The sequence below is a fragment of the Populus euphratica genome, unplaced genomic scaffold (genome assembly GCF_000495115.2).
Source record: "Populus euphratica unplaced genomic scaffold, PopEup_1.0 scaffold275.1, whole genome shotgun sequence".
NCBI lineage: Eukaryota > Viridiplantae > Streptophyta > Magnoliopsida > Malpighiales > Salicaceae > Populus > Populus euphratica.
Window position 1 is genome coordinate 177,305 of NW_011500157.1, and position 10,309 is coordinate 187,613.

General features: G+C 31.6%; 1 protein-coding gene and 2 long non-coding RNA genes across 3 annotated transcripts; 1 reads left to right on the forward strand and 2 right to left on the reverse strand.

Annotated features, from left to right (window-relative positions):
• Nucleotides 1–5,257: 5,257 nt before the first annotated feature.
• On the reverse strand, nucleotides 5,258–5,703 carry LOC105111127 (uncharacterized). Its single transcript, XR_839571.1, has 2 exons — nucleotides 5,626–5,703; nucleotides 5,258–5,452 (listed from the first exon to the last, which is right to left on the reverse strand). It is a non-coding gene; the product is annotated as an uncharacterized LOC105111127 (long non-coding RNA).
• On the forward strand, nucleotides 5,366–5,706 carry LOC105111126 (uncharacterized). The gene is made up of 2 exons (XR_839570.1): nucleotides 5,366–5,450; nucleotides 5,624–5,706. It is a non-coding gene; the product is annotated as an uncharacterized LOC105111126 (long non-coding RNA).
• Nucleotides 5,707–9,370: 3,664 nt separating this feature from the next.
• Nucleotides 9,371–10,309, reverse strand: LOC105111128 (protein DSE2-like). Its single transcript, XM_011006398.1, has one exon. The coding sequence runs from the start codon at nucleotides 10,185–10,187 to the stop codon at nucleotides 9,519–9,521; it is 669 nt and encodes a 222-aa protein (XP_011004700.1). The 5' UTR covers nucleotides 10,188–10,309; the 3' UTR covers nucleotides 9,371–9,518.

Below are 10,309 nucleotides of genomic sequence, written 5' to 3' on the forward strand. Positions count from 1 at the left end.
CTTTTATACGACTTGGCAATTGTGGGAACTTCGTTGGGTGAGCGAAACACATAGTCGTAGGAAACACGAGCGAAAAAGGGAGGCAAGGCTGAGTTTAGTTGGGACTAGACTGCCGTATTGGGTTGAATTTCATTGCGAAAAATTTAACCCCGTGACACTAGCCATGGTGTTTGAGGGTTTTCCTATTATTAATATTCTGGTCAATAAAAAATAAATCAATATAAGTAACCACAAAACCTTGACAGCGTATTGGAAGGTCAACATCGGTCTTAGTCAATGATCATGCGTTAGATGATTCTATTCTTTAATCTAACGAGGGCCAATCCTCCTCAAATATATAATTCTGCCGAGCAAACCAAAATTGAAGTCTCTCGAGCAATACTTGCATACGCGGGACAAAATTAACACCATGAAAGCAGCTTGGTGGACTCTTCAAATAATAAGTATATACACGCGGATCCATTGTTCCAACGGATTTTTAGTGTATATTTTAGTATACATTGAACATTTCAATGGATTGATAACCTCAAATCATTGCTGAATAAATTGCTATAAAATTATAAAATTTTAGAACCATATGCTTATTATTTTATATAATATTTGTATTGTTTTGACATTATTAATTTGGTTTGATGTATATTTTTTATTTTGAGATGATGTAGTCATTTGTGTCGAATTCTGAAATTATTTATTGTGTTCAGATTGTTTTTTTGAATATTATTTGGGTGCATGATTTATGATTTATGATTAAATTTATTTAAATTAACATGAAATTTGAATGAAGTAGGTGAAATTAATAAAATATGTGTGAATGTTTGGTGTTATTTGGTTTTAAGTTAATAAACAATAATTTGTTTTTAATTGATATAGTGATTAAAATAGACTTGATAAAAAAGATTTTATTAGTGTATTGCCAAACATGATTTTCATCTAGTTTTTAGTAATTTTTTAATTTTTGGAAGATGATTTTCCAATTAATTTGAATTCTCCACTTTTTTTTTACCCTCATGTATTTAATATTTGAAATTATGATCTATATATGATGCATTTTTTTGGCACTAAACAAACTAGCTCCTTTCCACAAAAATAATAACAAGAAACATTTCTTTTAAAAATACAATTTTTATTTTAAATTGTATATGATTAAGTCTCTAAAAAATAAATTACATTTTCATATCTTAGCATATTAAAAAATCATAAAAAATAGTCTTTTATTTTTATATGCTTTTTTATTTAATAACCAATTTATTAAAGTCATTAGAACTTGGTCTACATTTTAAAAATACCAAAAAAAATTATTTTGTTTATTTCAATATCAAGAATTATGAACTTATACATAAATGTATTCCTAATATTAAAAGAAAAAATACAAAAATATATTTAACTCTAAAATGACTAAGTTTTAACTTGATAAGATAATGACCTCGTTACCAAGAAGAACTTTTCTTTTTCTTAAACTTCTATAGACCAATAACTAGAAAACATGATAACAACTTAATTTATACCAGACAAACAAACAATATAGTTTATTTTAGGTAATGTGTGCTAGCTATGGGTGTACATCCCTTCTATACACAACTAGTTCTCTTATCCAGACTCTAAGACCAGTTAAGGTTTTTAGTGTTCAAAATACTGGATGACAACTCCATCCTTTTTTTACTAATAAAAAACAAAAATTTCTTATTCTTTCCTCCATCACCAGAGAGACCTCGACTCAAAAGGATAATCACTGTGAAGCTGCACGCGTTTGACATGTAGCTTGATAAAAATAGGCTTAAGTTTTAATTTGATCATTAAATTGGGTTAAAAATCTTTTAAATCATTCTAAAAGCCTAATCATACAAGAAACTATCTAAGCAACTAATTTTGTTTTCAAGCCTAATTAGATCCATACACTACTTCAGGATTTTCTTTATTTTTCTTGTTCTTTTTTATTCCTTATTTAGATTATAACTTTCAATTTATTTATAATTTTACTAATAATCATATTTTTTTTAATGTTTAAACAACCTTTAGGCTATCTGTAGGAGATAATTAATGAAAATTCTAAATTTTTTTTCCATAAGTTTCTCTAGAGTTAATGATTAAACTTCAAGATTAGAAAACCCTAATTTCTTTATTTATAACTTAGAATTATGAAATTTATAGTTTGTTTGGAATCAATTTTCTACTGTAATTAAATTCAGTTATAGTATTTGGTTTGAATTCAATTGATAAATAAGTTGAATTCACATGTTTAAAAGAGATAAATTTCAATTAATTTTGTTTCATATATTACCCTTATTAGGGGTAATCATTTTTAGTTTGGTTTGGCTTTTACATATAAAAACAACCATATCAAAATTTAAAAAAAAAACAGAAACTAAACCAAACTCAATTCCAACCAATCGGTTTTGATTCAGTTTTGTTACCTATGTCAAAAACCAAAAAAACATATATTGTTTTTTGACATTCAAAAGCCACAAAATCAAACTTATTTTCAACACCAGAAGCCCCCACAACAATGTTGAGTCCATACCAGTCTTTTCTAAAGCAAATGGCCTCCTACAGAACCACAAAAACACATTGCACTCTCTCACAATAATCAATCACTCCTCACTATCACAAAACTAAAAATTTACATCACCGAAAATCATACTCCAAACATAAATCATCACCAACACAATTTACATAATTTAAGTATTAAAAAACCAAAACCAAACCAAACTAAAAGTTTTTTTAAATATTATAATCAGTTTAATCAATTGTTTTGATAGTTCAGTTTTTTTTTGTTTTTTTTTTTTAGTTAAATTGATTTTTTAATTTTTTTTTATTCACCCCTAACCCTTATTACCTTCATCTTTTTTCTTCTATGGTTGTTGGAAGAAAAAAAAAGGCTAGATGTATACTTTAAAAGAGTTAGATTTAATATTAAATTTTTTATCTTTCGAATTTTAAATAAAATGAGTTAACTTCTTATTTACTTTTGTAGTGTTTTAAAAGATTAAATTCTATTTAAAATTTAATTCTTAACACTAAATATTCTTCTTCTTCTTTGTTTTGGTAACATTGCTTTGTATGGTGAGCCTGGTGGCTAGTGGGCTTATGATAAGTATACAGGCACGCAACCACTAAAATGAAAATGATGTGCTGAAGTGGAGTCCATAAGGAGATTGACCACGAAACCACCATTTGCGCATAGCCCACCACCAAAAATGTTCTTCCCCTAACAACAAAGATTTTATTTGTTTTTATATTTTAAAAAAATTATTTTCTTTAATTTAAATTAATATTAAATACTGTCTGGATCATTCATATTTAAATAAAATAGTAAAATACAATCTGTTTAAAGGATAATTACAAAAGAATTTTATTTTTCTTTTCTATTTTTATAAAATACACTTTACATAATAAATAAAATAAAAAATAAAATATTGAGGATGTCAATTGTAATTAAAAATTTAAAATAAATAATAAAAAGTGTAATTTATAAAAATATATAAAAAATAAAATTCAAATTAAACTATGGGAAAGCTTTTGTAATTATTCCTTTACCAAATCAAATTCAATTATATAGAATATCCTCATAACTTTTTTTGTGTTTTCATGCTCCATTTATTGTTGGACTTTCTTTTGGTACATCTTATAATCACCCATCCAAAAAAAAAATAGTTAGTAATAAATAAATATGGTAATTCCTTATTAATCGCGCATATCTTGAAAATAATAACAGCAATAATCGTTAGCCTCTCGTTGGGCTTCTAAGGGCCCATAAAGCCCACAAGAAACTTTGACAAAGGAGCGGTTACAAATAGCCCACGTATATCGCCTCTATGCCTCCATAGCGGGCAGCTTTAGGGTTTCTCCAGTTTAGTTAGGGTTTTTACTTCTCCATCTTTTCGAAATATCTCTCTTTCTAGGGTTTCCTTCTACTATTAAGCGCCGCCCTTAAGATCTCCTTCCTTATAAAATGGAAGCGTTTTGAGTCATAGCTGCGCAATATTAAACTTTGTTTTAGGAGTTTCTCCATAGGGTTTTCCTATGGAGTTTTTCTGTCTTCCCTCCTGAATTATCTTCCGGAGGCATTTTCTTTGTCTTTGGATCTGTTTGCTTATCCTGTTTTTTGAACTGCTAGGTACGTGATAGTATAAAATTATATTCTAATCTATGCTTGTTCCAATCAATGGGAGCTGCGGTTCCACTGATGCCCATATGAATGAATGGCTCATAATTAGATGGGAAACAATAAAACCCTTGTCTAGCTTTTGCTCAATTGCTATTTTTTTATGTGGGTTACAGTTTATTTGGCTAAAATTTTCATGAAATTGGCAAGTATGATGATTCAATTAGATGTGTGAATGGAAATTAATCCATATTGAACTCAACCTTTTGAGGCATTTTTAATTGTCTGACTTGCGTGTTTTCTATATTACCTGTTTTTTAATCTTAGTGTTGCAAGTTATTATTTTGGCTGTTTTAATTTGTGGTCGATGATGATAAATCCAAAGGCTTGTTTCTCAAAACATTCGCAGTGGCCGTCTAAGTGCTTTCGCCTTCGCCAGGCTTGAGAGCTTATGCTGCTTTTATCCTTCCTTGGATGTCTGAGATCTCGCTTTCACATTCTATGTTACTTCAACTCTGTTACATCGTCTTACTGTGTGTGAGCAAGTTGATGTTTGTCATTCTGCTGCTATCTGTTATCAACATGGATTTGACCCCAGTATTTTGATGTTTTTTCTCTAATGTAATTGATTATGTCCAAGTTTCTTGTTGATGATGATAAATCCAAAGGCTTGTTTCTCAAAACATTCGCAGTGGCCGCCTAAGAGCTTTCGCTTTCGCCGAGCTTGAGAGCTTGTGCTGCTTTTATCCTTCCTTGGATGTCTGAAACTTTACTTGTTGCATTTTTCTACACTTAGTGTTTAAGGCAGTCGTGTTAATCTGTGATTTGTTTTGACAATACCTTTTTCAATAAAGGTAACCTGATAAATTATTGCTCTTCTTTTGGTTTCTGTTGATGATGATAAATCCAAAGGCTTGTTTCTCAAAACATTCGCAGTGGCCGACTAAGAGCTTTCGCCTTTGCCGGGCTTGAGAGCTTGTGCTGCTTTATCCTTCCTTGGATGTCTGAAACTCCAATCCTTAATGAACTTACAGTTTCTGTTTATAATGACTTTGAGATTTGCAATTAGAATTTTTTGGTCTGAATTTTTAACATGTCACTGTATGATCAATGATGTCTCCTTCATTGTCTCCATTCATAAATGTTTTCATCGTACTGAAGCAAGCAATTCTCTGATACAATCATGATATGCATACTGAAGTCTGATATTGTTCGCTGATTTTTTTTCTGGAAATGTATTGTAGTGGTCGGTTTTTTTAAATGCAAGGAATTGTCTAGAATCATATCTGTGTCTGTAGAAGAGCATTTGCCTCCTCAATCCCCTGATGTTTGAAGCTTTGCTGCCAATGCCTTTTCTGATTCTACATATCGTGGAGCCGTTCCCTCCTCATCCAAGAGGTTTAATTTGTAATGAGATGCCAACGTTGCTGTGTTATCCGTAGTCGTTAGCATGAGGCCAAATAATTCGGAGTACTTTATTTTGCATTTCTATGAGGCGAAGGTTTTTGATATTCCTGCAAGGCAGGTGATGTGAAAGTAAAAGAAGCAATTTGAGGCAACAAAAGAAGACAAAATGCATAATTCTCATATCGATATTAAAAGCATAAACGGAGTTCATTACAAAGAAAATCCTTTTCCCAATATTATGTACAAAATTTACTGTGAGAAAATCACTTTGGTTTCAAGACAAGTGGGACTTTCTCATCAAGCCAATTCACTGTATCAAGAGCTGGAGCAAAACGGGTTATCTGATTTCCTTGAGTGTTTTCTTCAATTGAAAGATCAGAGCTGTTTGAGCAAAATTGATTTTCTTTAGGTAAATTTCATGGCTTATGCTCGAGCCATAATCTTGCTAGATATCGTCTGAGACGCTTCCGCAGTCATTCTATCCAGCACAAACCTTGGAAATACACTGAGAGCAGATACCACCTTGTTGATATAACATGTGTCGACATTTGATGTACGCTACTCGTAGGGTCCAATTCATCCTTTGTAAAATACAAGTAATTGGTACTTTGTATTCTTCCAACCAATTGTTGTATAGGTTCATAACTGTTATCTAAGCTCACACGAGCTTCGTTCAACACTTCTTACACAGCTTTTCGGTGAGGCTCTGAACTCAATTAAAAAAGAGAAGAAATTTCTTGCAGTCTTTTTTGACTGATAAACTACGTTGTATTCCTTCATAGAGTTTTAAGAACTTTACAGCCTCATCATCATCACCACCACCTACTACTGGCTTCTTTATCTCTAGTTGGGTTTCTATCCTCTATCATTCTTCCCATGGAGCATAACAACTCTCTCATCGGAGCAAAAGATGCTTGCATAATTGCATCGTTCATAATTGCATGTGATTCCCCTTTGTGGTTTGGATACCCATAATTATGAGCTATTGCCCAATAATTGCTTGAAGACAGACAGGTTTCTTTAAAATCAACCTGGTATGTCTGTTGTTGGTTTATTTGATATTATGATAATAAGTGTTGTTTAAATTTTTTTATTTTAAAAAAATAATTTTTGATATCAATATATTAAAATAATTTAAAAATATAAAAAAAAATTAAAAGAAGACACCGTGTTTGTTCAGCTGCAATCGTATTAATCTCCAGTTTTTTTCTTTTCCAAATCTGAGCATTCCCAGTTTCAGTAGAGAGATTACCTCTATTAAGGAGTGCTACAGTATTTATTATTCACTTTGCTTGAATAGCTAGCCAAGTAGAGAGCAACAATTTGCACATGGAATAATCGAATAAATTCATTCATAAGATCTATTGCAGGATTATGATACAAGTGCAATTCTCGTTTTTTGATCCATACTCTCAGTCCTTGCGTGCATTTTCTTGCTTTTGTGGGGGAGGTGACAACCAGCTTTGATGTTCAGGGAAGGAAGATTGCTAAGGTTTTTCTTATTCAATGTAAAATTTATAATATTTAATGTAAGGACTTTTTGTAGATTATAAATAAATAATCAAATATTTTTTATTGATTTTTTTTTAAAGGATATTAGATGTGAGCACATATATAAACTTCAGTATGTAAAATACAATTTTTCAAGTTATAATGAATAACTACAATTTGAGGATGATTTTTCTTTTAAAAAAATAGAATTTAGATTAAGGAAATGCATTTTCTCTTTAATAATTTTATAATTTTTTCACTGCAAACATTTAATTATAATTATCTAATTATGTCAATAATGAATCTCAAAATAGCAAAGTTATTAAACCACTTAAATCAACTTTGAATCAACTTAATTTGTTTTAGTTTGTAATTATAATTTGCTTAGTTTGTAATTATAATTTGCTTGTGAGTTGAACCATATCTATCAAGAAAGTGAGTTGAACCACCTTATCTATCAAGAAAGACTAAGATAATGTTGTCAACTTCGACTTATCCATCATGTTTTTTATTAAAATTGAAATGATATCAACCCATCTAGTAGATAATCTAGTGATAAAAACTTAAAATTAAAAGATTTATTCTTTTTATTGTTATAAATTCAAGAAAACTTATATGATTATTAATTTTAAAACCTATAAAATTAATTAAGATACATATAAACTAACCCAACACTCAATTTAATAAAAAAAAAAAGAGTTAAATGATAGTAGATTTTCACAAAATAAAATAGTTATTCATCATAATGATACTAGCAATAGCAGTGCCAGTGAGTCAAGATGGTGATGTTACCTTCCAAAATGAAAACTTATTCGGAAACAAGATCACTTTCCATTGTAACAAAACACAATTAAAAAAAAATCAATCACTCAAACCTTTTCTCGAAAAAAATAACTATAATAATAAATTCAATCGTATCAATTAAAGAAAGTGCCAAGCTTGATACCACAGTACAGTTCTGCTAAAAGCACCGCAAACCTTTAAAAGAGATGGAGACCTAACATTAAACTTCCACTTCAATCTCCAAACTCCCAGCTCCTCTCACTAAACAAAAATGGAAGTTCTCTGAGTTTTGCTTCAAGTTAAAATCCTCAAGACTAACAAGATTTATTACAAGTTAAAACCCTAAAAAGTCAAGAATATCATAAATAACCATGAGGAAACTTCTAAAATAGTTGGTTTTCATTCACTTGTAGAAGGAAATTACATCCTTTAATATATTGAAACTACAAAACTCTAATAATAACCAGAAAAACCTAATAATACTAAATAGAAAAATTATATCCTTTAAATATATAAAAAAATAAAATTTCTAAACTAAATAAAAACTTAAAATAACCAAGAAAAATATTTACTTTCTAATAAAAAAGAAAAGCTCCCTAACATAGTTCTGTTCTTCGAGCAAAACCTTTCTTAATCAGAAACCATCCTCCTTTACCATTACCTTTCCTAATCAGAAACCATCCTCCTCTTCCATGGACATGTCTTTCTCTATGAACTCAAAACATGGTGATTTAGCAGCACATAGCCAAAAAAACCTAGGAATCATTGGACAATGATACCAACTAAAGCCTGTGAAAGCAAAGGATGATGTAACTTGTTACAAGTCAAAACAACGAGGGATGAAAGCAAATGACGTTAGAATTTATTACAAGTCAAAAAAACCAAGACTGCTATAATAATAGAAAAAAATCATAAAATACTTCATTTTTATTATTCAAGTCTCATTTGTCAAAAAACTATTGCTGCGGTATCCACTGTTGTAAAACTAGAAAACTTTAATAATACAAGATAGAAAAACTACAAAGCCTAATAAACAGAATAGGAAAATGTAAACTATTCTCTTAAGCCCTCTCTACCCCTTCAAGCACCAAAAGACAACTGCTTCAATTTCTCTAGGCAGCAACATCTCTTCATCTCCATCAAATTCAAAATCATCACCGCCCTCAAAAGTTACTATTCCTATGCTTAACCATTGCAAAGCAATTGCTTCATCCTCAAAACTGTGTTGCAGTGTGTGATAAATGATAATTCCCGCTGGAACGTAAGTGTTTCAACAGCTAGCAGCAATGGTCAATCTCATATGTATTTCAAATCATTTCTCACGACGAGCTTGAGAGCAACACAGTTTATTTGAGTTGATTTCACCTATTTGCATTTCCTAAATTAAAAATTACAAATTTCAGCATGTTTGTTCTAATCTCCGAAGCCATGCTCAGACCCTACATTCCACAACATACCAATCTAGGGAAAAAAAACACATCATTCAACAAGAAGCTGCTTTGCACAAAACAAATAAAATCCCAGTTTTGCAACAAGCATGGCAAAGCGTAAATAAAGATAACTAAAATGAAGATGACACAATAAGGATAGGCTAATGCTTGGGGAAAAAACTTCATTCAATTCTAATTAACATCTTCCAAAATCTTTTACCACAAATTGTAACAACTGCAATTCCCACCAAAATAAATCAAAACTACATCACCAAAAACAATAGCAGTAGAATGAATAACCAAAATCAATCAAGAAACCCAGTTTGACGCCAAACAGCATTCCTAACCTGTCTCAGATCCCTTCCTTTCAACGTCCTCCCAACCCCTTCGAGAACCGAAAATGTTGTCTTCGGCGACCGCCTCGACCCTCGTGCCACAATCTCATGAGGCGGCAACATCTCTTCGTCTCCATCAAACTCACCATCATCATCCTCCTTAAACCTGCTATTCCTCTGCTTCGCCATTGCAATCGACAACACCGGCACATTCATCGGGGCCGACTGGTTCAATTTCCTTATCGGTACCGACTGCGACGCGTATTCCGCCACGTGAGGCGATCTTGGAATTAATGGGATTGCTCTAGAGGATGACGAAGAAGAAGATGATGATGATGATGCAAGCGAAGGCTTGCGGTAGAGAACCGTGTTGTTGTTGGTTTCTGGTAACGCCGCGAGAATGCCCGAGTTCTTAGGGAAAGCTGTGAGGTGGTTAGATTTACTTTGGAGGTTGTTGGCGGAGGTGGTTGTTGGAGAGGAGGACGAGGAATTGCTTAGGCTTTGATCGGTGTAATCGTTGGTCCAGAGAATATCATCCTCGTTGAGCTCATCTCCGTTACCGTTACTGTCACCGTTTCCGTCGGCCAAGGAGGAGGAGGAGGGGATGCCGAGGAAACGGTAACGGGAGGCGGGGTCCATCCGATTTTATTCAATTTATGGAAAATTAATAATGCGTAGAGCTGGTAGATACAAGAATTTATATGTGTATTTATAGATATTTTAGAAAAAGAAAAAAAAAATATATATATATATAGTAAAAA

What these genes read in the sequence shown, in the direction of transcription:
- LOC105111128 (XM_011006398.1), bottom strand. Translation starts at nt 10,187, where the DNA reads ATGGACCCCGCCTCCCGTTACCGTTTCCTCGGCATCCCCTCCTCCTCC.